At 49.7% G+C, this 27988-nt stretch overlaps 1 protein-coding gene across 1 annotated transcript; it reads left to right on the top strand.

Moving 5' to 3' along the window:
* Nucleotides 1-1248: 1248 nt before the first annotated feature.
* On the top strand, nucleotides 1249-27988 carry TIMM44 (translocase of inner mitochondrial membrane 44). The gene is made up of 13 exons (XM_087703399.1): nucleotides 1249-1309; nucleotides 2996-3100; nucleotides 8145-8315; nucleotides 10129-10209; nucleotides 12020-12169; nucleotides 14211-14350; nucleotides 14654-14739; nucleotides 17933-18025; nucleotides 18995-19119; nucleotides 23776-23826; nucleotides 24879-24968; nucleotides 27076-27186; nucleotides 27478-27988. Exons 1-13 carry the CDS (start codon nucleotides 1280-1282, stop codon nucleotides 27595-27597), a joined length of 1353 nt encoding a protein of 450 aa, XP_087559525.1. The 5' UTR covers nucleotides 1249-1279; the 3' UTR covers nucleotides 27598-27988.

Genomic DNA, 27988 nt, shown 5'->3' with positions numbered 1-27988 from the left:
TTTATGCAGCCTAGAGCTGTGTTGGCTTTTTTGGCAGCTGCTGCACACGGCTGGCTCCTATTTAAATGGTGATCCACTAGGACTCCAAGATCCCCCTCACAGTTACTACTGTTGAGCAAGGAACCACCTATACTGTCCCTGTGCATTTCGTTTTTCTTGCATAAATGTAGAACTTTGCTTTTTTCAGCATTGAATTTCATTCTATTAGATAGGGCCCAATGTTCAAGTTTGTCCAGATCCTTCTGTATCTTAAGCCTTAAGTCTTCTGGAGTGTCGGCTATTCGTGCCAGCTTGGTGTCATCTGCAAATTTGATGAGTTCCCCATTTATTCCCTCATCCAATCATTGATGAAGATGTTGAAGAGTCCTGGGCCTAAAAGAGTCTTGGGGTTCCCCACTGCATACTTCCCTCCATGTAGATGCAGTTCCATTGAGGACTACACGTTGAGTGCGGTTGGTCAGCCAGTTACGAATCCCACCTGGAGGTGATGCTGTCCAACCCACATTCTTCTACTTTATCTAGTAGTAGGTTATGGTCTACCTTATCAAGTGCCTTACTGAAGTCCCATCCATCCCTGCCTGCCTCCTATCTGTCTATCATTTCCCTCTTTCCTCCCATCCATCCATCCCTTTCTCCTATCCATCTATCCTTCCTTTCCCCCTCTTTCCTCCTTCCTCCCTTCTGTCTCCCTCTGGGCGTCATTGAGAACTACCTGTAACTTCCTTCTTTCCCTCCTTCCTTTCCTTCTCTCTCTTCTCCCTTCTTTCCTATCTCCTCCCTCCAACTTTCCTTCCATTGTCCCTCCCTCCCCTCATCTCTCTCTTTTTCCTCCTCCCTTCCTATCCCTTCCTCTTTCCTCCCTCCTCTCCTTTACATCACTTCTTTCTTTTCTTCTTTCCTTCCTTTTTCTTTCTCCCCTCCCTCCCTCCCCATCTTCCCTAGAAGGGGACTCTGAGCGGCTTGTAGGTCGGAGCCAGCCTGGGGGAAGCCTTCCTTGGGCAGATAGCTGAAGCCCTTTGCCCCTGGGTGGGGGGCCTGCTCGGGCCTCCCGGGAGCCGCCAAGGCAGAGGAAAGGCGGGGAAAGAGGAGGGCGGATTGGGGGGGGGGTGTCAGCGAGTATCTCCCCCCCCCCTCCCAACGTTGGCAGCTCAGCGATCCTTGAAAACCACGTGGCGCCTTTTGCGCCTGCGCGGCGCGTGTGACGCAACAGTGCCGGCGCGCTTCGACGTCATCTCCGGGCGCCGCATGGCTCCCTGCCCGCCAGGCTTCCTTGGCCAAGATGGCGGCGGTCGCATCCTGGGGCTGCCGGGTAAGCCGGACGGGGGCCGGGGGGGATTCTCTCAGCCGGGATGGAGCGCCAGGCCGGGGTTGCCTGAGGCTGGAGCCAGCACGGGGAAGAGGCCTGCAGGCCGGGGATCCGAAGGGCTTGTGGGGTGGCTGAGGGGCCTGCAGCAGTTGAACCCCGAACAAGCCCCCTCCCCCTCCCCGCATGCAGCCGGGTCGATCAGGTCCCCACACGGGTCCCTTGATAGGGCTGGGCCTCGGGAGCTTTTCCCGGCTGGAGGCCGCTCCTGCCATGCCAGAGATGCTTCCCAGGAGCTCACCCCCCACTCCTCCCCCCCCCCCGTGTATCTCAGGTGTTGGGATTCGAACTGGGATCTTGCAGAAGCCAGAGCCCCACCCCCACCCCTCCCTATCAATGGAAGTTCTTCTAGAGCAGGGCTCTCCAAACTTGGTGATTGGAAGACTTGTGGACTTCAACTCCCAGAATTCCCCAGCCAGTGTCAGGGAATTCTGAGTTGAAGTCCACAGGTATTCTGAGAGTTGAAGTTCACAAGTCTTCTGGGGAATTCTGGGAGTTGAAGTTAAATCTTATGGGGAATTCTGGGAGTTGAAGTTAAGTCTTATGGGGAATTCTGGCAGCTGAAGTTAAGTCTTATGGGGAATTCTGGGAGCTGAAGTTAAGTCTTATAGGGAATTCTGGGAGTTGAAGTCCACGGGTCTTCTGGGGAATTCTGGAAGTTGAAGTTAAGTCTTATGGAGAATTCTGGGAGTTGAAGTTAAGTCTTAAGGGGAATTCTGGGAGTTGAAGTTAAGTCTTATGGGGAATTCTGGGAGTTGAAGTTAAGTCTTATGGGGAATTCTGGGAGTTGAAGTCCACAGGTCTTCTGGGGAATTCTGGGAGTTGAAGTCCACAGGTCTTCTGGGGAATTCTGGAAATTGAAGTTAAGTCTTATGGGGAATTCTGGGAGTTGAAGTTAAGTCTTCTGGGGAATTCTGGGAGCTGAAGTTAAGTCTTATAGGGAATTCTGGGAGTTGAAGTCCACGGGTCTTCTGGGAGTTGAAGTTAACTCTTATGGGGAATTCTGGGAATTGAAGTTAAGTCTTATGGGGAATTCTGGGAGTTGAAGTCCACGGGTCTTCTGGAGAATTCTGGAAGTTGAAGTTAAGTCTTCTGGGGAATTCTGGGAGTTGAAGTTGTCTTTTGGAGAATTCTGGGAGTTGAAGTCCACGGGTCTTCTGGGGAATTCTGGGAGTCGAAGTCCACAGGTCTTCCCGTCGCCAAGTTTGGAGAGCCCTGCTGTACAGGTCAAAATTTCCTGCTGGAACTCAGCATCTGATAAATCTTAAACTTGGATGGCCATAATCACAATTCCTGGGTTTGCTTCGTTGCTGTGTTCAAAACACGTCATATGGCAGCTTTAATTATTTCATTTATTTCTTACATTTGCTGCCAATCTTGGCACAAGGCACCTCGCAACATTAAATGCAATGTTTAACGCAATGGTGGTTGCACCACACCTTGCAACCTGCATTCCCACAGCACACTGAACTGCAAGACATCCCGCTCCCTCGTGTGTTAGCGTGCTGCATGAATCTACTTTCTACAACTCCTCACCCTGTTTACAGAGCAAGGTCTTTCCTTGGCCGTTCTCAGCAAAGCTGTCATGAGGGAGAAATGTCAACGACGCGTTTTTCTCTTTTCTAATCCTAGAAATATCTCTTAAATGCGTGGCTTGTATCCCGACAATGCTCCGGCCCTGTGCAGCATCCCGCCTGTGTGTGCCGAACGGGCAGAACGGCGTTAGAATTTTACCAGGTGCGTTTATGACCAACGGATAGACCACATCTTAACCATGATTGAGCCCAAAATTCTGCATGTTAAGCAAGAGAATTGTTAAGCGAGCTTTCCCCTACTTTACGCCTTTTCTTGCCGCAGTTATTAACTGAATCACTGCACTTGTTAAGTTAGTGACATGGTCCTTAAGTGAATCTGGCTTCCCTATGGACTTTGCTTGTTGGAAAGTCACAAATCGTGATCACATGCCCTTGGGACACTGCAACCGTCATAAATAGAAGTCAGCTGCCGAGCATCCCAATTTTTGATACATGGGGAATGCTGCATCGGTCATGAGTGTTTAAAAATGGTCATGTCACTTTAGTGCTGTGGTTACTTTGAATAGCAATAGCACTTACATTTATATACCGCTTCACAGTGCTTTTACAGACCTAAGCGTCTTATATAATCAGCCTCTCACCCCCAACAATCTGGGTCCTCCTTTTACTGACCTCGGAAGGACAGAGGGCTGAGTCAACCAGTCAGGATCGAACTCCTAGCAGTCAGCAGTGAGTTAGCCGGCAATACTGCATTCTCACCACTGCACCACCGCGGATCTTACAAGAGAAAGAAAGGAAGGAGGAGATAGAAAGAAAAGGACAAAAAGAGAGAGGGAGGAAAGAGGGAAAAGAAGAGAGAGAAAAAAGAAGGGAAATGAGATGGAGGGAGCAGGAGAGAAAGGAAAAAATGGAGAAAAAGAAGGGAAGGAAGAGAGTAGAGGGAAGAAAAGAAAGAAAGTTAGAAAAGGTGTGAAGGAAGGAGAGAGGGAGGGAAGGAGGGAGAGAACAGCAATAGCACTTAGATTTATATACCGCTTCATAGTGCTTTTACAGCCCTCTCTAAGCGGTTTACAGAGTCAGCCTCCTGCTCCCAACAATCTGGGTCCTCATTTAACCCACTTTGGAAGGATGGAAGGCTGAGTCAACCTTGAGCCAGCCAGGATCCAACTCCTGGAGTGTGAGCAATGAGTTAGCCTGCAATACTGTCTTTTCACCCCTGGGCCACCCCGGCTCTCGTGGTCACTAAACAAATGGTTGTAAGTCAAGGACTGCCTCTACTACAATAAAATAAGGAGGTTTACTTTGAGGGCCAAAATGAGGAGAGTAATAGAAAACACAAAAGAGGAACAGGTGATTAAGTTAGGAATAGGCATTTACTCTGGGGTAATGGAGCCGCAGAGAGGCTCTGGCCACCGGCTGAAGAGAAGAGCCCAACGGGACTTTAGGGAGAATTAATATGTGTTATGAATGACTTGTCCTGTTGCTTAGCTCTAAGATAAATTTGGTTTTCTTGCCTTATTTGGTTTTTTCTTTGTGTGTGGCCAATCTCAAATGTCTGATGACCGGGACTCTTTTTTTAATCTTCTAATTTGGGGGTCGGTGCCTACAGCAGGGTTGTCACACTCAATTTCATTGAGGGCCGCATCAGGGCTGTGGTTCACCTCGGTGTAGGTGTGTGTGTGTGTGTGAGAGAGGGGGGGGCACTTGGTGTGTGTAGCCATCTTGATGCCATTCCCCAAACTGCTGGCCTGATGTTTCCTCTTTGCATTGGGTAGACTGGGCCAAAGTGTAGTCCTCAATGGAACTGCATCTTCATGGAGGGAAGTGAGCAGTGGGGAACCCCAAGGCTTTGTTTTCGGCCCAGGACTCTTCAACATCTTCATCGATGATTTAGATGAGGGAATAAATGGGGAACTCATCAAATGTGCACCAAGCTGGCAGGAATAGCCAACACTCCAGAAGACTTAAGGCTCAAGATACAGAAGGATCTGGACAGACTTGAACATTGGGCACTATCTAATAAAGTGAAATTCAATGGTGAAAAGAGTCAGGTTCTGCATTTAGGCAAGGAAAACGAAATGCACAGGTACAGTATAGGTGACACCTTGCTCAATAGCAGTAACTGGGAGAGGGATCTTGGAGTCTTAGTGGACAACCATTTAAATAGGAGCCAGCTGTGTGCAGCAGCTGCCAAAAAAGCCAACACAGTTATGGCTGAATCAACAGAGGGAGAGAATCAAGATTCGGGAAGTGTTGATACCACTTTATAAGGCCTTGGTGAGGCCACACCTGGAATCCTGCATCCAGTTTTGGTCTCCACGATGTAGAAAAGATGTGGAGACTCTGGAAAGAGTGCAGAGAAGAGCAAGAAAGAGGATTAGGGGACTGGAGGCTAAAACATACGATGAACGGTTGCAGGAACTGGGTATGTCTAGTTTAATAGAAAGAAGGACTAGGGGAGACAGGATAGCAGTCTTCCAATATCTCAAGGGTTGCCCCAAAGAAGAGGGAGTCAAACTATTCTCCAAGGCACCTGAGGGTAGAACAGGAAGCAATGGGTGGAAACTAATCAAGGAGAGAAGCAACTTAGAACTCAGGAGAAATTTCCTGACAGTGAGAACAATTAAATCAGTGGAACAGAAATTGCCTCCAGAAGTTGTGGATGCCCCAACACTGGAAGAAGATGTTGGAGAGCCATTTGTCTGAAACTGCATAGGGTTTCCTGCCTAGGCAGGAGGTTGGAGTAGAAGACCTCCAAGGTCCCTTCCAACTCTGCTATTGTATTGTATTGTAAAGCGATGCGGGTAGACCATGCCAACTAGTTGGGCGTGGCCAGCTTGATGCAACTCCCCAAACTGTTGGCATGTTTCCTCTTAGCATTGGGTAAACCCGGATGGCCCCGCAGGCCAGATCCGACCACATCTTGAGGCCTTGAATTTAAGACTCCTGGCCTAGAGGCCCTCGGGTGGTTTATAAATGAAATAATATCTTACTTCTCTGTTGATTTTTTTCCCCTCTGGATGAAAGAAACTGTCCTTACATGACTCTCAAAGGAGGGTGACGAAATAAGACGTTGGCAAGAGATTTAGTTAATCTGCCTTTCTTCCTGAGGTTTGTCAGGGTGAAAGTTCCCCGGTATCCTTGTAAATTGAGGTCACCGGTTCTTGGAAACAAGAGAGAGGATTTGGGTGATTATTCCCTTAGCGAGAAAGAGAGGATATAAACACTCCAGACACTGCTTCCGTTTTAAAATAGACCTTGGACTTAGACTAACTTGATTGTCCCTTTTAATGCACACTAATCAGGATGCATTAAAATGGTATTTCATGGGATGCAGTTCTCCAAGGGTCACCACCTCCAATACAGATTCCATAAACATGACAAAAATATAAATAGAAATGACAGAGTTGGGAGGGACCTTGGAGGTCTTCTAGTCCAGCCCCCTGCTTAGGCAGGAAGCCCTACACCACTTCAGACAAATGGTTATCCAACACCTTAAAAACAGTGTTGGAGCATTCACAACTTCTGGAGGCAAGTTGTCCCACTGATTAATTGTTCTAACTGTCAGGAAATTTATCCTTAGTTTTAGGTTGCTTCTCTCCTTGATTAGTTTCCACCCATTGCTTTGGAAAATAGCTTGACTCCCTCTTCTTTGTGGCAGCCCCTGAGATATTGGAAGGCTGCAGTCATGTCTCCCCTAGTCCTTCTTTTCATCAGACTAGAATAAAATAAAAGATTATGCATAAACCCACATACCCACACATGTTATTATATGACACAGAGAAACAACACAATCTAATTTGGATGGAAAAATGTACATGGCCAGAAAAATGAATTACAGCTAATTTGTCCTGTAACAATTCAAATTCTTGATCTTGAGCTGTCAAAAACTGTCAGTCACCCAGGAGGAGGAAGAGGAGGAGAGAATTTAAGGCTGGAAAAGAGGAGCGGACTGCCACCAAGGAGAAACTATCCTTAACAGCATCTCAGTGGCCTGTCAGTCGGATTCTGTTTTGGCCTTTGAATCAAAGGTGCCTCCCTAAGAATTTAGATAGTTCCTCAGGGTGGTTTTTATTTAAACCAAGTTGATTTAAATCACGCTTTAAATCACTCGTAAATAGGCTTGATTTAAATCAACTTACAATACAGTACAATAGCAGAGTTGGAAGGGACCTTGGAGGTCTTCTAGTCCAACCCCCTGCCTAGGCAGGAAACCCTATACCATTTCAGACAAATGGCTATCCAACATCTTCTTAAAGACTTCCAGTGTTGGAGGCAACTTCTGTTCCATTGATTAATTGTTCTAATTGTCAGGAAATTTCTCCTTAGTTCTAAGTTGCTTCTCTCCTTGATTAGTTTCCACCCATTGCTTCTTGTTCTGCCCTCAGGGGGTAGAATCATTTCAATCCTAATGTTTAAAGAGCCGCTGTCATTTCCGTCCCACAGTGGCTCCTGCTCTGACCCGCTGGTGACTCACCGACAGCCCCATTCACTTGAATGGGACGGCTGGTGATTCGGCAGGGACACAAGAAGGTGAGGGACGCAGCGGGTGACAGGTGAGCTCTCTTAACAGTTGCTGCCAGGATGGATCTGAAATGACAGGCGCTCTTTAATATTATATTTCTAAGCTGCTGAGAAGGTTTCACGTCCGTTTTTACTGCTTGCCCTTCCTCCCCACATTTAGAAGCCTGGTGGTAAGAGATGCGTTTCTCTTCCAATGGTTATGCAGTTTGTAGATTTCCAAAACTAGGGACTAAAGGAATATTCCTGAAGTGTGTTTTATGATTTATCTCAGGGTTACTGTGACATGATGTGAATGCATCCATGCGGTGCCTGTTAGCTGGCAAAACTTGGATTCATGGAATGAGTCCCCAAAATGCAAATATTGCAGAATATACAGCCTCCTCATGCTACCTATCTAAGCTCCATTTCACGCTGAACAAACTAAATTATTAATGTATCTTAAACTGTCTTTTGATAGACTTTTTTTTTTACTCCAGAAGCATTTTATTGAAATAAATATGAATAAAAGTCCAGTTGCCACTCAAGGGGGGGGGGGGAAGCACCTTTGAGACAACCCTGACTCAGAGGATGGAGAATCGCTGCAGACCGAAGGAGCTGAGATGTTTCTCGGTGGAAAACCCGCCTCGAGCCCGTAGGCCTTGGGCGGAGGGTGCCACCGAGCGCAGGAGGCAGGCCTGGCTTTGTTGCTTGCTTCCAAGGTGTCATTGTGACCTTTTCTTTAGTCCAGATGTTCTTCCTCGGGCCATCGGAAAGGTTTCATCTCTGGCTTCGTGGAGAACATCAAGCAGGAACTGGCCAAGAACAAGGAGATGAAGGAGAGCATCCAGAAATTCCGAGACGAAGCCAAGAAATTGGAAGAATCGGACGCCCTTCAGGAAGCAAGGCGGAAATACGTATGTTGCGTTCGCTGGCGCCGAGGGGCGTTTTGGGACTCTCATGGGACAGGTAGTCCTCGGCTTACGACCCCGACGGAGTCTGGAATGTCCATTCCTGAGCGAAGAGGTTGCTCCTGCAGCGCCTTGCGCAGCGCAGTGAAGTTTTGCAGGCTTCACAATGGGGGAGACGGGGTCCCCTCCTTCTTGAGCCCCTTATGATGCGGAGCCTCCCACAGGTGACTTGCTTTTCCTGCAGAGCCCCTGGTGGTCTTTGGCTCTCTGAGGACCAGCTGATTGTAGGTGCGCTGCTCCTGGGCTCGTCGGCCTCCAGACGTCCCACCACCCAACACCAGTTCAGGGGTTCCTTCCCCCCCCCCCAGGGGACAGAGAGAGGGGTGGGGAAGAGAGAGAGTCAGAGAAAGAGAGATGGGGGAAGAAAGGGAGAGGGAGGGAAAGGGGGAGACAGACAAGGGGCACAGAGACAGGCAAAGAGGGGAGGAAAGTGAAAGAGAGAGAGACACAGAGAGATAGAAGGAAAGAGACAGACAGATGCGGGAAGAGAGAGAGAGAAAGGGGAAAGAAAGAGGAGAGGAAAGAGAAATAGAGACAGAGAAAGAGGGAGAGAGAGAAGAAGAGAGACGAGACACAGAGACAGGCGGGGAAAAGAGAGAGAAAGGGGAAGAGAAAGAGGGAAGGAAAGAGAGAGAGGGACAAGAGATAGAGGGGGTGAAAGTGAGAAAGACAGACACAGAGAGATAGAAGGAAAGACACAGACAGATGCGGAAAGAGAAAGGGGAAAGAAAGAGGAGAGGAAAGAGAAATAGAGACAGAAAGAAGGAAAGAGAGAAGAAGAGACGAGAGACACAGACAGATGGGGAAAAGAGAGAAAGAGGGAGGAAAGAGAGAGGGACAAGAGATAGAGGGGAGGAAAGTGTGAAAGTGAGAAAGACACAGAGGGATAGAAGGAAAGAGACACACAGACAGACAGAGATGCGGGAAGAGAGAGAGAAAGGGGAAAGAAAGAGAGGAGGAAAGAGAAATAGAGACAGAGAAAGAGGGAGAGGGAGAAGAAGAGAGACAAGAGACACAGAGACAGATGGAGAAAAGAGAAAGGGGGGAAGAGAAAGAGGGAGGAAAGAGGGACAAGAGATAGAGGGGAGGAAAGTGTGAAAGTGAGAAAGACACAGAGAAGGAAAGAGACAGACAGACAGAGATGCGGGAAGAGAGAGAGAAAGGGGAAAGAAAGAGAGGAGGAAAGAGAAATAGAGACAGAGAAAGAGGGAAAGAGAAGAAGAGAGACAAGAGAGAGAGAAGGAGAGAGAGAGAGTCATGTTACTGGGTGGGAATGAGAGATGTCGAGTTGGCCACGCCCACCCAGGTTTTGTGGCTGTCCCTGTGTTTTCTGTGGGAAACTGGTCCAAATGTCTCTTTGAGTGTTTAAGATTGCAGACCCCTCCTGTCCCCCCTGGGCTGCAAATATTCACCTGTCATTTGATGGATATTTGCTAAAGAGTTTTCACCCTGCGGTTTCTTTTAAAGCTCTCTTGTGTTGCGGGGGGTGGGGTGGGGGGCTGAAGGTCCCCTCCCCTTAAGTGACAAATCCACCCACCAGCCCCGCCGTTCAGAGCCGCCTGAGAGATCGGAGGCCGATCCTCCTGGGGGAACTAAAACGGCTCTGATTTACTCCTGGAATTCTGAGGCTGGAGCCGTTGTGGATCATCAGGAGACGGTGGTCCCTTCAAAAGAACCTGATCGCAGGGCTGGCGTGGGTTGAGAAGGGAATTGACTTCTCCCTCTCTCTGTGGCACCAACTTCTGCTTCCTTCTTGCAGAAAAGCATCGAGTCTGAAACTGTCAAGACCTCGGAAGTGCTTAAGAAGAAGCTAGGAGAACTCAGTGGCTCCGTCAAAGAGGTAAGAACCATAGAGACCTGTCCTTCCGGTCATCCTCCTCCAGCAGAGCCACGGAGGTGCAGTGGTCAGAGTGCAGTACTGCAGGCGACGTCTGCTGACTGCCGGCTGCCTGCGATTTGGCACATTGAATCTCACCAGGCTCAAGGTTGACTCAGCCTTCCGTCCTTCCGAGTTTGGTAAAAGGAGGACCCAGATTGATGGGGGCAAGAGGCTGACTCTGTAAACGGCTTAGAGAGGACACGGTATAAAAGTCTTGTTGAAAGGAAGGAGGGAGGGAAGGAAGGAAGGAAGGAAGGAAGGAAGGAAGGAAGGAAGGAAGGAAGATGGGAATAAGAGGAAGGACGGAAGGAAGGAAGATGGGAATGAGAGGAAGGACGGAAGGATGGAAGATGGGAATGAGAGGAAGGAAGGAAGATGGGAATGAGAGGAAGGAAGGACGGAAGGGAGGGAGGGGGGATGGGAATGAGGAAGGAAGGAAGGAAGGGATAGGAATGGAGGAAATAGGGAGGAGATTGGAATGAGAGGAAGGAAGAGAGGGAGGGAGGGAGGGAGGGCCATGGTTGTGCAGTGGTTAGAATGCAGCATTGCAGGTGTTCAATCCTGACTGACTCAAGGTTGACTCAGCCTTCCGTCCTTCCAAGGTGGCTAAAATGAGGACCCAGATTGTTGGGTCTTGGCTCAACAAAGAGGCCGGTTCTGCAAACCACTTAGAGAGGGCCGTAAAAGCACTAAGAAAGTGGTATATAAGTCTTAAGTGCGAAGCCAGGAATGCTCTCCGGAGCCCTCCGAGCGCTGGTGAATTCCACTTGGTGGGTCGGCAGCTCTCTGGAGGCCGAGAGTAAAGGAGTCCATGCCGATTCCTCTGAGAGTCAGCCGCCTTCCTTTAAGGACTTAAATTGTTTAATTAGTTTATCAGAATATAAAAGAAAATGAAAATAATGGGAAGCTAGAGGAGGAAAAGTGGAATTCTGCATCCAGTTTTGGTCACCACAGTCTCCATAAGAGACACTGGAAAGAGTGCAGAGAAGAGCAAGAAAGAGGATTAGGGGACTAAAACATATGAAGAATGGTTGCAGGGACTGGGTATGTCTAGTTTAATGAAGAGAAGGACTAGGGGAGACATGATAGAAGACTTCCAATATCTCAGGGGTTGCCCCAAAGAAGAGGGAGTCAAACTATTCTCCAAGGCACCTGAGGGCAGAACAAGAAGCAATGGGTGGAAATTAACCAAGGAGAGAAGCAACTTAGAACGGAGGAAGAATTTCCTGACAGTTAGAACAATTAATCAGTGGAACAGAAGTTGCCTCCAGAAGTTGTGAATGCCCCAACACTGAAAGTCTTTAAGATGATGCTGGACAGCCATTTGTCTCAAATGGAATAGGGTTTCCTGCCTAGGCAGGGGGTTGGACTAGAAGACCTCCAAGGGTCCCTTCCAACTCTTGATATTCTGCTTATATAAATGATAGCAGTCTTCCAATATTTGAGGGAGGGGCTGCCACAGAGAGAAGGGGGTTAACTTATTTTCCAAAGCCCCCAAAGGCCAGAGAAGGAATAATGAATGGAAACTGATCAAGGAGAGATTCAACCTGTAAATAAGGAGAAATTTCCTGACTGTGAGGACAGTTAACCAGGGGAACAGCTTGCCACCAGAGGTTGTGAATGCTCCAACACTGCAAGATTTTAAGAAGAGATTAGAAAACCATTTCTCTGTAGTGGTGCAGGGTTTCCTGCCTAAGCAGGGGGTTGGACTAGAAGACCTCCAAGGTCCCTTCCAACCCTTCTGTTCTTCTTCCTTCCTCCCCGGTCGCAGAGCATAGATGAAGTCAGCAAGAGCGAGATTGGCCGGAAGATCATGGAAGGCATGGAGGAAGCGGCCAAAACGGCGAAGCAGTCGGCGGAAACAGTCTCCAAGGGAGGAGAAAAGCTGGGCCGGACTGCAGCGTTCAAGGCCATTTCGCAGGCAAGTCCCCCCCTCTTTCGGACAGGTGCTACCGGCACAGGTCCAGCTCCTCCGTGGAGGGCAGGAGAGTCGGCTCAGGATGGGTTTCTCCGTGGTCCCTTTCCCCGGTTTCCCGATCGGTTTTCCTCTTCCTTCTCGGCATTTTTTGGTGATTTTGCTTTGCCTCGTTTTGGCTCTCAGGAGGGCTCCAAGGCCCCAGAGGGCAGGAGTCTCTCCAGAGCTGCCCGGGGGAGGTCAGACGGAGGGTTGATCTGGGGGTTCTTAACCAAGGGTGGGGTTGAAAAATGTGAGCAGCCGCTTCTCTGCCTGGTTGCTGGGTGGGCGTGGCCCACTCGGCCTCCTGCATCACGGCGGTTGGTGGGGGGCATTTTCACCTTCCCCAGGCTCTGTAGGATTTCCTTGGGCCCTCCGGGAGAGCAAAAATGGCCTCCCCCGGGCTCCGGAGGCTGGAAATGGACCCGTTGTGCCCTGGCCTGGACTCTTCACACGTGTTTGGGGAGGAGTTAAGAACAGGAGTTGGATTTAGTCGCTTCGGACTGGTTCAGGCAAACCGGATGCTAATTTTATATCTGGTTCGCCGCACTGGTAGTTGCAAGGACTGACTGGCCCCGCCCACTCTGCTAAGCAGCTCCCTGAGCCTCCGGGCAGGCCCTGCACCAGTGGTGGTTTGTAGGCGGTACGCCCCGGTACAGGCGTACTGGTCCCTGCCCGGAGCCCTAGGTACCATTCCGGTACGGTGCTCCAGAGGGCCTGCCCGCCCGCCCGAGCTCCTTACCTGTATCTGAGCTCTTCGGCGCTTCCGCACACAGAGTGCGGGGCGCTTGCGCAACGCTCCGCCGAGCAGCTGGAGTATCGCGGAGACTCAGAGGCGTCGCAAGAGGTAAGGACGCATGCCCATAGGCTGCATGCATTCATGTGGTGGACGCCGGGCCCCGTTGCAACCGATCTGGAACCCACCACTGCCCTGCACTTACCTGGCATCCAAAACGGGCCACGTGGAGAATCCTGCGAAGGGAGGGGAGCAGTGGGCGGGGCCAGCCAGTCTTTGCCACTACCAGTTTGGCAAACCGGTTATAAAATTAGCATCCGGTTCGCCCGAACCGACTGAATCCCACCCCCTGTTCTTAGCTCCCCTCCAAAGACATCTGAAGGGGCCCAGCCTGAGTCAGTGTTTGGACCATCAGCACCCAGGATCCGGCTGTAAGGTCAGCTCCCTTGGCAGAGGTCTGTCCAGGCCACCATGGGGACCTTTTCCTCAACGAGGAAAAGTCCTGCAGATGGTCGCGGCTGGGCTACTGCAATCCACTCCCACACGGGGCGGCCCTTGAAGGCTACTCGAAAGCTACAGCTGGTTCAGAATACCACAGTGTGAGCTGTGCCTCTTCCGGTGGATATGTTTTATTTTAATGCTTTTAGAAAATTTATATCGCCTCCTGCTTGCCCTTGGCGACTCAAGGCGGCTTACAAGGATATAAAAACCATATGAAAGAGAAAGAAAAATAATAACATACAAACACACAGCGACAACACACACACACACACAAACAATGGGCTCCATCCCACTATGGGTTCCCCGGGCTCTCTGACAGAGCCGTGTCTTCAGGGCCTTCCGAAAGAGTGTCAGAGTGAGGCCCACTCTAACCTCCGGGGGCCTGGGGGTGGGGGATCATCCAGAGAGAGGGAGCCACCACGGAGGAGATCTGGGTCCCACCAGGCGTCTCTCCCAGGGCAGCGATGGTGAACCTTTTTCTTATGGCGTGCTAAAATTGTGCGCATGTGCTATTGCACGCATGTGCATGCCCACTCGCCCCTCCCTGCCCACCTGCACATTCGTGCATGACTCCCCGGCGCATGCACGCACGACCCCTCCCCAGGCTCTGGAGGCTTTCCTAAAGCCTGGGAAGAGCGAAAGCGGCCTCTGCTGGCCGTCCGGAAGGGCGGGAAAATCAGCTGGTAAAGCATGCCGGAGCTGACAGCTGGCGTGCCACCAAATATGGCTCCGCGTGCCACCTGTGACACGTACCGGCGCTTCCCTTCCCAGGGCATGGAGAGCGTCCGGAAGGAGATTGACGAGAGCGTGCTGGGTCAGACGGGCCCTTACAGGCGTCCGGAGAGACTCCGGAAAAGGACCGAATTTGCCGGCGAAAGGCTGAAAGACGAGCGGATATTCGAAGCCAACGAGTGAGTGCTGGAACTGGGACCGGCCTTCCCATGGGGTTCCTGGACTGGGCAGCTTGCTATGGGGTGATGGGAGGGGGGGGGCAGGAAGTTTACTCCCTGGCCATCTTCAAGTGGAACTGGGGAAGCCTTCATCTGCCTTCCTCTTCTTGGGGCTGTGCGGGCTTTTGGCTGCGAGGATTTGTTCCACGGGAGCCGAAAAAAGCTCTCCTTCCCAACGTGTGGAGAATCGGCGATGGGGACAAGTAAGGGGGACACACTGGCCTCCTTCCCTAATTTCTCTCTTTTGCCTCCCCCCCTCCCCAGACAAGCGATGGGCATGGTCCTACACAAAGACTCCAAGTGGTACCAGCAGTGGAAGGAGTTCAAGGACAACAACGTGGTTTTCAACCGTACGTATATGGGTTTGCAGTGGGTCACGTGGTTAGGGTACCGGGGCTGACAATTGGTCGGCTCGAGACCCGGTTGCTGCTACAGGACGAGGCAAGTGCCCGCCACTCGCTCCAGCCGATTCAGCAGTTTGAAAGCGGGCAACCATGAGTCGATAGATGGGCACCACTTTGGAGGGCAGCCTAATAGGGACAGGAAAGGAATTACCACCACCACCACCCGGCATTCCCTGGACAATGTTGATGTCACCGGGTAATCTTTCAACCTGGAAGCACTTGAGTGGTTCGGACACGGAAGGTATAGTGCAGTAAGCTCTGTAGGATCCCTCCCCTTTCCTCCTCTCCATCACCCAGAGTCACTTCTGTCAGAATTTGTTGCGGCAACGGCATCCAGAAAGCACGCCCAAGTAACTGATTCAGCAGGATTCGTTAACTTCTCTTTACATATAATATAACACATGAAATACCCAAACAGGTTCCTCCAACATAGTAGAGAAGAGGGATTGTAAGTAGGTACAAACACAGGCCGGGGGAGCAAGGAGCAGTTTCAGTTCAGAGCAGCAGACTAGTTTTGAGCTCAGCACAGACTCAGAGCTACAGAGCTGAGCCACGCTCAGGCTCCTAATTGTCTCCAGCAAATACTGTTATCAGCGTTCCAAATAGCATCCAAAAGTAAATCGGAGTCCGAGGCAAAGGATTACTCAAAAGTCCAATTTACTAGTGGCTTGCAGGCCTGACAACTGTTTAGGTTTCCAAACAGTCCCCATTGGCTGACCTGTTGCCATGTCTATTCCAGTCTTATGAATATTCATACTCCGACAACTTCAAAACAAGAAGAGCAGCAAATAAATTTAAGAAGTAAAATAAATGAATAATTCTGCTCAGGGAGCCTTTTCAGCTGTCAGATAATTTTACGTTTAGGAAACTGAACAATCAGCAGCAATCCCAAATATTGGAAGATTGTTAAAAATGCTTAGTTTTCAATGCCCCAAATCTTAAATGATTTTAACACTCTATTTGCTGTTTGAGACATTGTTAAAGACTGCCCAGAGTTGCTTGATAATGAGACAGGCAGCGTATAAATTTAATTAAAAATAAAGAATTCAAGAGATGTTTTTTTAAAAAGTGTTAACCATCATAGCTGCACATTAGACAGGGGTTTGTCCTTCCAGATTTGATTCCCGTCCCCCCTCCCGAAAAAATAATATATATTTCACAGTTTCCAAATGCTGCATTGTAAGCATAAAAAAGACTCCTTTCCACCTACAGCAGTCTATCCTGAATCTTAATAAGCCCGTGGCTTCCAGCTGAAAATAATATAGGACAAGACCAAATTATATGAGTCAATCTTCCGTTTTCTCCAGTATCAAAACCAGCCTCGGGAATAGGGCGGCATACAAATTGAATAAATCCAATCCAAATCTAATCCAGCCCCCCTAAAACATGGCCTGGAGCAGCCCCCCCCCAACCTTTCTGGCTTAGCGGCCTGGCCACGAAGTGGGGGGGGGGAGGGGATGGTTTTGTGTGAGTGACGGGCATGCGCACCAGCGTGCACAGCTCCATTGGTGCAAGTGATGAGGAGCTGTGAGCGTGAGAGGCCGCCGCTTGTGCGGCCCAGTTCCAAATGGACTGCGGCCCAGTAGTGGGCTGCGGCTCAGTGGTTGGGGGACCCCTGATGCGAAGTCTCCGGTCAACTCTAAAGAATCTTTGGTGCTATTTCAGGGGTGTCAAATGCAATTTCATTGAAGGCCGCATGAGGGCTCTGGTTGACCTCGGTGGATCCGGAGGGGCGCGGCCAGCTTGATGCCACTCCTCAAACTGTTGGAATGTTTCCTCTTTGCATTGGGTAGACCGGGCCGAAGCGACATGGGCCGGCCCCTTAACATTTCCCAGGATAGCCGGATCCAACCACGTCATGGGCCGCATCCGGCCCGCGGGTCTTGATTTTGACACCCCCGTGCTATTCGAACCCGTTTTGAAAAGTCTAGGGCAGTGTTGGTGAATCTTTCCGTCACCGAGCGTTGAAACGGGAAGAGCAGCTCCCAAGTTGTGAGAAAGGAGATCTCTATCTCATACAAGAACAAGGAGCAAGGAGACCATAACTGATAGAAAGCATATTTATTTCAGATCAGCTTTTGCAAAAGGATTCTCAATCGTGCAAGATAGAAAGAGAATGTCAGACAGCTCTCGAGGCAGGGTTTAAATGCAATTTCGGGGGTGACAGTTCCACGTCCTTACGCGTCAGTGTTACACAAGGCCGTATTACGCAATACGTATTCTACAGTGTCCTGGCAACTAGTTAAAACAGCCCAAAAATCCCCTCAGTGGGAAAATCCCCCAATCGCTTCCCACCATTTTAGGAAATTACAAGCATATAATAAGACAGTCAATCTCCTTATGTGTTAGCACAGTGTTTCTCAACCTTGGCAACTTGAAGATGTCCGGACTTCAACTCCCAGAATTCCCCAGCAGTGGTTAGGACAGTGTTTCTCAACCTTGTCAACTTGAAGATGTCCGGACTTCAACTCCCAGAATTCCCCAGCAGTGGTTAGGACAGTGTTTCTCAACCTTGTCAACTTGAAGATGTCCGGACTTCAACTCCCAGAATTCCCCCAGCCAGCATTCGCTGGCTGGGGGATTCTGGGAGTTGAAGTCCGGACATCTTCAAGTTGACAAGGTTGAGAAACACTGTGTTAGCATCTTGAAACTGACGCGCCTCCTGTTACGTAAAGTGTAAAACGGAATCGTTCAGGTTCTTTTACGCGAAGAACCTGATTTCTCTCACCAGTGCACACAAATCGGAAGAGCAGTTCCCCGGTGCTCATGCCGGGAAGCTGAGCTTCCAGTTTCCAGCATGCTATCCATGCCGGGTCACTCTTCTGATTTCTGCTGCGGGTTGCCACAGATTTGCCATCGCGGCTCTAGGAAACTAGTTTCCTGTTTTTCAAGTGTATTTTATTGTATTGTATTGTATTTATTGTATTTGGTTTATTTGTATGCCGCCCTTCTCCAGGAGGGACTCAGGGCGGTGAACAACTCAGGGGGCGAAAGGGGACATAAACAACAGTACACATAATTAAAATACACAAAAATCACACAGCCATACCGGTTGAGATATGAGTGACCCCCTCCTCGCTTCCCAGGGCAGGGGGTCCCCCGTATTCATTCTCCCAAAGGCCCCTTTCCGTTTCCTTAGGTTTTTTTGAAATGAAGATGAAATACGACGAGAGTGACAACACCCTCATCCGTGCCTCGCGCGTCATGACGGACAAAGTGACCGGCTTCATAGGTATGTCTCCCTTTTTTCCCCCCCACCTCTGGTGGGCGGGGGGGGGCATTTCTGGCTGGCCGTTGGCTGGACCTTGTAGGGCGGAAACGATTCTCGCTGTGACCAAGGCAAGGTTTCCAAAATTGCTCAACGATGGTTCGTTTAGTGACCAAAATTACAACAGCATTGAACTTGTCAATCATTTTCGTACTGGATGACCATTGCAGGATGTCTGCGGTCTCCTGATCAGATCCGGACACTTGGCAACTGGCTCATACTTGCGACGGTTTGCAAATGTCCCGGGGTCAAAGCTACGGACACCCTACCAGTTTTGGCAAGGGCCTTTTAATTTCATGAAGGTCTCAACACGGGGACGGTTCCAAAATCCTCCAGTCAGCCTGTGGCCCTTTTAAGATCTGTGGACTTCAACTCCCAGAATCCTCCAGTCAGCCTGTGGCCCTTTTAAGATCTGTGGACTTCAACTCCCAGAATCCTCCAGTCAGCTTGTGGCCCTTTTAAGATCTGTGGACTTCGACTCCCAGAATCCTCCAGTCAGCCTGTGGCCCTTTTAAGATCTGTGGACTTCGACTCCCAGAATCCTCCAGTCAGCTTGTGGCCCCTTAAGATGGACTATGCTGGCTGGAGGATTCTGGGAATTGAAGTCCACCTATCTTAAAAGGGGCCACAAACACTGGGGTCGTAGCTAGCTGGAGGATTCTGGGAATTGAAGTCCAGAGATCTTAAAGGGGCCACAGTTGAGAAACACTGGCGAAGACAGATCTGGGGGCGTTGGTGGTCCCTGCTGCCCCACGAGAGATGGACTCTTGCCCTTCTCGGCCTCCGTCGAGCCAAGCTGCCCTTGAGCCATCCCTGCAGGGCTGGGTGGACGAAGAGAGGGAAGGGAGCGCTGGTTTGGGGGAAGACACCGACCTCCGCTGGGGTCCCCCTCCCTTCCTTGCTGCTTAGCCGTCCTCTCTCTCCCTCCGGCAGGCGGGCTCTTCTCCAAGACAGAGATGTCCGAGGTCCTGACGGAGATCCTGCGCGTTGACCCCAACTTCGACAAGGACCACTTCCTCAAGCAGTGTCAGGCCGACATCATCCCCAACGTTCTGGAGGTAGGTAGGTGGGGGAGGCGAGAGAGGAAGCCCCCCCAAGAACCCCACGGGGGTAGAAGAGGAGGAAGGGGTCAGCTCTTCAGAGCTTGAGGCTTCCTGTCTTTCAAACCCTGTGTCGGGGTTCCAAGCAAGACCCCCCCCAACGTAAGAACGCAATAGCAATAGCAGTGGACTTATATACCGCTTCTAGGGCTTTCAGCCCTCTCTAAGCGGTTTACAGAGAGTCAGCATATTGCCCCCAACAATCCGGGTCCTCATTTTACCCACCTCGGAAGGATGGAAGGCTGAGTCAACCCTGAGCCGGTGAGATTTGAACCGCTGAACTGCTGATCTAGCAGTAGCCTGCAGTGCTGCATTTAACCACTGCGCCACCTTGGCTCTCGAAGTCCTCTCCCCTGCACCCACGTGTCCGTCCAATGGCCCAATCAATGCACCGTCCCAACTGAGACGCCTCCCAGTCACCCCACTCCAGGCGCAGGGCAGGATGTCCTTGACTCTCTGAGAAAGGAATGTTATTTTGACTATCCCCCATACTCCATATAGCAATAACAATAGCAGTTAGACTTATATACTGCTTCATAGGGCTTTCAGCCCTCTCTAAGCGGTTTTACAGAGTCAGCATATTGCCCCCAACAGTCTGGGTGCTCATTTCACCCACCTCGGAAGGATGGAAGGCTGAGTCAACCTTGAGCCGGTGAGATTAGAACCGCCGAACTGCAGATAACAATCAGCTGAAGTGGCCTGCAGTACTGCACTCTAACCACTGCGCCACCTCGGCTCTTCTACCCCCCCTCCCCCCGATTCCCCATAGCATTGAATGTGGCCGGTCTGAAGGCCCAGTGCAAAAGAAGGGGGCTTCCAGGCCGGACCCCCTGTAGGAGCAGAAATACAGAAATTTAATCCTCAAATTACAACAGTCCATTTAGCGGCCGTTCAAATTTAACAAGGGCCCTGAGGGAAAAAGGGACTTTGGGACCTTCTTCGCAGTTATGATCTTTCCAGCATCCCCGTAATGACGTGCTTCAAATTCAGATGGTTGGCTAGTGATTCACACTTACGACGGTTGCGGTGTCTGGAGTCCTCTTTTGCAACCTTCTGACAAGCAAAACGGAATGGGTGGGAAGCCAGATTCACATAACCATCTCGTTATGAATTGAACAGTGGCAGCGATTCACTTAACGCCTGTGTCGGGGAAGGCCGCGAAATGGAGCAAAACCCCACTGAACAATTGTGGCCGTGAGCCAAGGACTACCTTGTCAAATCGCAGCAAAGAATTCCGATTTTGCAGCCGACGGGTACGGGACCGGCAGCCTCGCCTGTCGAAACCACTGACTGCAGCGGTTGTAAGCGGGAGGACCTGTGGCGAGTCCCGTTTTTCAGTTCCATTGTAACTTTGAATAGTCGTTAAAAGCCAATAGTCGTAAAATACCCCTAGAGTGAAAAGAATAGGAGAACGTTTGACCTGAGCGGCCATTGTATAGCAATAGCAATAGCAGTAGACTTATCTACCGCTTCATAGGGCTTTCAGCCCTCTCTAAGCGGTTTACAGAGAGTCAGCATATTGCCCCCAACAATCTGGGTCCTCATTTTACCCACCTCGGAAGGATGGAAGGCTGAGTCAACCCTGAGCCGGTGAGATTTGAACAGCCGAACTGCTGATCTAGCAGTAGCCTGCAGTGCTGCATTTAACCACTGCGCCACCTTGGCTCTTGGTACCTCCATGTCTCCTTGGAGGGTGTGTGTGTGTCGGGGGTCTTCCTCAGAGGCCTCTTCGAGCAGGGGGATCCGCTGTCTTCCTCCTGTCAGACCGGCCCCATTCTGATCCCCTAGAGTCGCTTGATAGTGAGATGGGCGTCATATAAACTTAATTAAAAATAAAGGATTCAAGAGTTATTAAAAAGATATTAACCATCATTGCTGCACATTAGACAGACATTTGTCCCTCCAGGTTTGATTTCCACCCCACCCACCCCCCAAAAAATAATAATACACATTTTATTGTAAGCATGAAAAAAGCGCATTCCCATCTACGGAAGTTCATCCCGAATCTTAATAAGCCCGTGGATTTCAACTGAAAATAATATAGGACAAGACCAAAGTATATGAATCAATCTTCTGTCCTCTCCAGCATCAAAACCAGCCCTCCTAAAACGCGACCCGAACTGTTTCTCAGCTCCATCTGATCGAAGTGAAAAGGCCCTTGTGCTAAGGAGACGTTGCGTTGCCCAGAAAAAAAAGGGACTCGGGGAGGGGACGGGACGAGACGTATTTACGACGGTGTCAGTCCTGCCCTGTTCCGATCCCTTAGGCGAGCAAAACCCTCGACTCCCATTTGCTCGAAGTCAAAAGGCACTTTTGCTGAGAGATCTGATTGCGGGAGACTCATGCGGAACCTGAGAGACCGCCTCCTGCCAATTATCTCCCAAAGACCGATTCGATCTCACAGGCTTGGCCTTCTCCGGGTTCCATCGGCCAGCCAATGTCGGCTGGCAATCCCCCGGGGGAGGGCCTTCTCTGTTGCTGCGCCGGCCCTCTGGAATGAGCTCCCCGTGGAGATCCGGACCCTTACTACCCTCCCGGCCTACCGTAAAGCTACCAAGTCCTGGCTGTTCCGACAGGCTGGGGGCTGTTGAAATATCCAGCCCCGCCTCAATTGTGAATGTTGTGCATTTTTAAATTCTTTGTATTGTCTTATTTATTTCCCTTTCCCTGTTTATTGTGAGCTGCCCGGAGTCCTTCGGGAGTGGGCGGCATACAAAACTAATAAACAAACTAAACAAACAAACTAACTAACTAAATTCCCACCTGCCCGTACAGAGCTAAACCCCCTGATTTTTCTCAGCCCTCCCTCCGTGGTCCATCCGGGCGTAACCGATCCGGTACACCAAGACATTTTGGGAAACGCTGAAGTGTTTGGGCTGGTGAAATTCTACTCCCGGGGCCAACGGCCTTGAAGGTGCCAGCGTGCCAGCGCGAACCGGATTCCCTTCTTCCTCAACTATCGATCCCCCCCCTCCTAATTTCCCAACATAAAAGAATACAGCAAACTACCCCTTGGCTCCCCCTCCCTCTGATAACAGAATTCCGGCAAGGCGCCAAGCCGAACCTGGTGGATCTGACGGACGGTCCCAATGTCCCAGGAGAGACATGTGAGAGATCCCCTTTTGCCACTTCCCGACAGGCAGAGCTACAGATACTCTCTTCTCTTGATCCCTCCACGTGTATTGCACAGGTCCCATTATCCAACCATGGCTGCACCGGCTGGGAATGATGGGAGCGTCTACTCCGATGCATCTGGAGGTCAATTGGCCGGGGGAAAACTGCTCAGTGACACCTTGCTTATGTTGTGACGTTGCATTGCCCAGAAAAAAAAGGACTTGGGGGTGGAGAGGAATGACACGTATTTATGACAGTGTCAGACCTGCCCCGGCCTGAACCATTAACAAGTGAAACCCTCGACTCCTTGTTTGATTGAAGTCAAAAGGGAATTTGGCTGAGAGATCCAGATTGCAGGAGAGTTAAGCAAAACCTAAAATGACGGTGCCAAGACAGAGCTAGAACCCCTGATTTTCCCCAGCCCCCCCTCCCTCCATCCCTCCGTGGTCCATTTGGGCATAGCCAATCCGGCACTGCCAACACGTTTTGGGAAACGTCGAAGTGTTTGGGTTGCTGAAATTCCACTCTCGGGGCCGACGGCCTTGAAGGTGCCAACATGCCAGCGCGAACCGGAGTCTCTTCTTTTTCAACTGTCAATTCCACACACACCCACACCTCTAATTTCCCACCATGCACAGGTAGTCCTCAATTTACAACAATTCATTCAGTGACCATTCCAATTTACAACAGCACTGAAAAAAGTGACTCGGGACCATTTCTCACAGTTTGCAGCGTCCCCCCATGATCAGGTGATCAAACGGCCTCACCCGCGAAGTCCACGGGGAAGCCAGATTCACTTAACAACCGGGTGACCGATGTATCCACTGCAGTGTTTCATTGAACAACGGAGGCACGGAAGTTCGTGAAATGGGCTAAAACACACATAACGAATGTCTCACTTTACAACGGAAATTTGGGGCTCAATTGTGGTTGAGGGCTACCTGTACAGCAAATTGCCCCTTGGTTCCCCCTTTAATGACAGAAGGCCGAAGCTGGAGGTGTTCCGACCCCTCCTTTCTCCCCCGCCAGGATCCCCTGCAGCCTCTTCGTCCGATTCCCATTTTAAACGCAATGGGACCTCGGGAGCCGACCGTAATCCGTTCCAGGACTTCGGTCGGCCCCCCGATTTGTTCGTGACCAGAAGCAAGACTGACTGCGCATGGATGTGCACAATAAAATAACATGGCAGGGGAAATAGTTGCAGCTGTGTTTATTCGGCACCCGAAGATGTGCTTGTGACCTGAATGCAACATTTAGCGGATTTTTCGGTCGGCACCAGTATCGTTCGTGGTGTGAGCTGTCCGGGACCTGAGATCCCACTCTAAATCCTGGCGGGACTAGCTAGCTATCTAGGGTCTTTAGTTGAGACAAACTTAGTTTAACCTTCTCCCATGCTGGCTTTGTCCTTCCTTATTGCCCGGACCACCCCTGGTGCCCCTCCCCATCCATCCACTGCCCACAACACACACCTGACAAGCATCTCCTGTTTCCTTTCCATAGGCTATGATCTCCGGAGATCTGGATATCCTGAAGGACTGGTGCTACGAAGCGGTGAGTCTCTGCGGGGACAACGGCTGCTGGGGAAGGGGACCATTGGAAAGGCTTTCAGGGCCCCCACAGGACCCCCTTTTCAGCCCTGATGCCATGTTTCCGAAAGATGCCCTAATTAACTTACGAGCCTCAAGCCAAGTTTCAAAGGAAACCCAGTCATTTATTAGGAACAATATCTCGGCAATACCCGTGTGGAGTCAGATCTAACCTCAGTTTAATTATGGCTGAACTTTATCCCTGTTTCTCCCTTCAGTCTGTGTCACAAATCACATTCGCCAATGAGGTGCTGCAGCAGGTTGTAAAATTTCGCACCTCACAAGCCTGCTGTAGTAATCTGAGATCCAACTCTAGCTGAAGGTTTGCATAGAATTCTCTCCCCCCTTTCCTCCAATGTCAACTTGATAACAGACATGGAAATGCTTTACAAGTTGACAGTCAGCTCCCCTCACTTCCCGAAGGCGACTTGTGTGAGGAAAAAAACAATTTGAGTACAGGTATATACCTAAGCTTTAGAGGATTCCCTCTGCGGTCCCCTTTCATCCTCTCCCTCTTCGGCCAGAGAAAAGCCAGAGGGGGAGGGGGAGTTGGGGGGGATGTCGGTGGAGAACCAAGGCTGGCTCATAGCCCCCCTCTCCGAACCCCGTCTGCCTTTGTCCCCAGCTCCTCTGACACGCAGGCTCTTCAGCTCCCCCAGCCGCCTCTCTGGGTGTAGCTTCTGCCTCTTTGTCCCTTTAAAACTTTGTGGCTTTTGGAGTGGTCTTTAAGCAAAACACAGTCGTAAAACGAATCCACTGTTCATTACGGGCTTTTTTTTGTGGTTAGGAACCAGAATTAAATGCTACTTTCTTCCAGAAACTATTTCACAGGATTTGCAGATTTGGGGTGCCGGATTCTAAACCTACGCAGCCTTGAGGACTGGGAACTTGATTCCCTTGGGGGGGGAAATGACTCAAGTCGTCCCTTCTGCAGAGATTTCCTTAGGACCCCGCGACACCCCCACCTCTGGGGCCGAGAGGCCGAACTCTCTTAACGGGTGCCTTTTTCTCTTCCAGACCTACAGCCAGCTGGCCCACCCCATCCAGCAGGCCAGAGCGATGGGGCTCCAGTTCCACTCCAAAATCCTGGACGTGGACAATGTGGACGTGAGTAGCCCCTCCCCACCCGGGAACTCTTGCGAATCCCCAACCCCCAGTTTGGACTCCCGGAGGCCCCCCCCCTCTTTTGCACCCAAAGGAGCTCCGGTGGAGGAGACATTTCCCCCAAAAGCCTGGGGATCCCTCGGGGGGGGGGGGTTCTCTTCCCACCTTCCCTGGTCTTATTCTCCCCCCCCCCCTTTGGAGCAGATGCCCCTTTTGGGTGGGACATTCCTCCGCACCTTTTCCATCACTTAAGACACGGACAGGTATCGTTCCTTCCCAAGGAAGCCCTGTGGGAGGCTCTCCTCTACCTCTGTCTGTCTGTCTATCTCATCTTCCTCTCTATTTTCTACTTATCTATCTGTGTCTGTCCGTCCGTCCGTCCGTCCATCTGTCCATCCATCTATCTATCTATCTATCTATCTATCTATCTATCTATCTATCATCTATCTATCTATCTATCTATCTATCTATCTATCTATCTATCATCTATCTATCTATCTATCTATCTATCTATCTATCTATCATCTATCTATCTATCTATCTATCTATCTTATCATCTATCTATCTATCTATCTATCTATCTATCTATCTATCTATCTATCATCTATCTATCTATCTATCTATCTATCTATCTATCATCTATCTATCTATCATCTATCTATCATCTATCTATCTATCTATCTATCTATCTATCTATCTATCTATCTATCATCTATCTATCTATCATCTATCTATCTATCTATCTATCTATCTATCTATCTAATCTATCATCTATCTATATCCTATTATCCATCTATCTATCTATCTATCTATCTATCTATCTATCTATCTATCTATCTATCTCTATCCTATCATCTATCTATCTATCTATCTATCTATCTATCTATCTATCTATCTATCTATCTATCTAATCTATCATCTATCTATATCCTATTATCCATCTATCTATCTATCTATCTATCTATCTATCTATCTATCTATCTATCTATCTATCTATCTTTATCCTATTATCTATCGATATATCTATCTATCTATCTCTATCCTATCACCTATCTATCTATCTATCTATCTATCTATCTATCTATCTATCTATCTATCCTTTATCTATATCTATCTATCATCTATCATCTATCTATCTATCTGTCTATCTATCCTTATCTATATCTATCTATCTATCTATCTATCTATCATCTCTCTATCATCTATCTATCTATCTATCTATCCTTTATCTATATCTATCTATCATCTATCATCTATCTATCTATCTATCTATCTATCTATCTATCTATCTATCCTTATCTATATCTATCTATCATCTCTCTATCATCTATCTATATCTATCTATCTATCTATCTATCTATCTATCTATCTATCTAACTATCCTTTATCTATCTATCTATCTATCTATCTATCTATCTATCTATCTATATCATCTCTCTATCATCCATCTATCTATCATCTCTCTATCTATCATCTATCTATCTATCTATCCTTTATCTATCTATCTATCTATCTATCTATCTATCTATCTATCTATCTATCTATCTATCTATCTATCTATCTATCTATCTATCTATCTATCATCTTCTCTCTCTCTCCCGTCTCCCTCCCAGAGGAGCTCTCTGTGTTATACAGTTCAATCAATATAATAAAAATATTAAAAACTGAATAATTTAAGACTAAATGTTTTTAAAAAAAACATTTAAAAATTGTCCCGGACATCTGTTAAGTTCGCCCCATAGAACCAACCTTTCTTGTCTGTCGTTAAGTGAATCACTGCAGTTGATAAGTGAGTAATGCAGTTGTTAAATGAATCCAGGCCTCCACATAGACTTTGCTTGCCAGAAAGTCACCAAAGGGGATCACATGACCCTGGGACACAACAACGGTCGTAAGTATGAGTCCGTTGCCAAAGGTCTGGATTTTGATCACGTGACCTTTGGAAACTGAAAAGACAAGAAAGAAACCCGAACCTTTGAGACAACCGTGATCCGCATGGCTGAGAATCTCCACAGGTGTCAAGTGACTTAAAAGTAAAGTTTCGTAGCTTGTGCTGGGCCAGTCACAGCCACTTTATGGACTAGCACCTTGAAATGCCCTCTCTTTTCAGCTGGCGATGGGGAAGATGATGGAGCAGGGCCCCGTGCTGATCATCACCTTCCAGGCTCAGCTGGTGATGGTGGTTAAGAACCAGAAGGGAGAGGTGGTGGAAGGAGATCCGGTAAGGGCCTTACCTGCTGGGTGGGTTGGGGGTGGGCTTCCTGGTCCACCATTCGAATGGCGCCAAATTCAACACCCCCAGCTGAGAAGGAAGGTAAAGATGAGCCTAGGACAGGGGTGTCAAACTCGACTCCATTGAGTGCCCAGGATGGGCGTGGCCAGCTCGACATCACTTGTGTCGTCGGTGCCTGTGGCGGCCTGAGCGCTGCGCCAGCAGAAACAGGCTCCGGAGCCTGCGGTGGCCGCCTTCAACCCTCTGCCCTTCCTTTCTCTCTCCCCCCCCCCACCTCAGGAGAAAGTCCTGCGGATGTTGTACGTCTGGGCCCTCTGCAGGGACCCCGAAGAGCTGAACCCCTATGCTGCCTGGCGGCTTCTGGACATTTCTGCCTCCAGCACCGAGCAGATCCTATGAGTTGGCCCCGGGGGGACTCGGCAGCGATCCTGCAGAGGGTTCCCCCCCCCTCTTTCCTGCGTAGAGTCCAACACGAGGGACACCGTGGTGCAGCGGGGCTGGACCGGGGCGCTGGCTCGGATGTGGATGCTGGGAGACCCTCCCCCCTGGACTCTGTTTTCCTGGTCTTCAGACTCGGAGCTTGCCGGCATCCGAGCATGATGCGGAGCAACGGTGAGCCTCCTGTCCTCACGGACTTCTGGCGCCGGCCTGCGCTTTGCCAAAGTTGTGCCTGTTCCGAAAACTCGCTGCCCTCCCGTCTCGCACAGAAGAGGCTTCTGGAACGGTCCTTTCCTGGCAGCTGAGTCGAGAGGCTGAGCCGGACTCCAGCAGGGCGTCCTTGGGGCGGGGG

The sequence above is a fragment of the Thamnophis sirtalis genome, unplaced genomic scaffold (assembly GCF_051295495.1).
Source record: "Thamnophis sirtalis isolate CommonGarterSnake01/CBP01778 unplaced genomic scaffold, rThaSir2_p1.2 scaffold_1, whole genome shotgun sequence".
Taxonomy (NCBI): domain Eukaryota; kingdom Metazoa; phylum Chordata; class Lepidosauria; order Squamata; family Natricidae; genus Thamnophis; species Thamnophis sirtalis.
The sequence above is the reverse complement of the archived record's forward strand: the minus strand, read 5'-3'. Positions and strand labels throughout refer to the sequence as shown.

Bases quoted from the DNA above. Each gene is read 5' to 3' on its own strand.
- TIMM44 (XM_087703399.1), top strand. From the start codon at position 1,280: ATGGCGGCGGTCGCATCCTGGGGCTGCCGG. The intron at 8,316-10,128 runs GTATGTTGCGTT...TCCTTCTTGCAG, and splicing joins AGGAAGCAAGGCGGAAATAC to AAAAGCATCGAGTCTGAAAC. The intron at 19,120-23,775 runs GTAGGTAGGTGG...TCCTTTCCATAG, and splicing joins TCATCCCCAACGTTCTGGAG to GCTATGATCTCCGGAGATCT.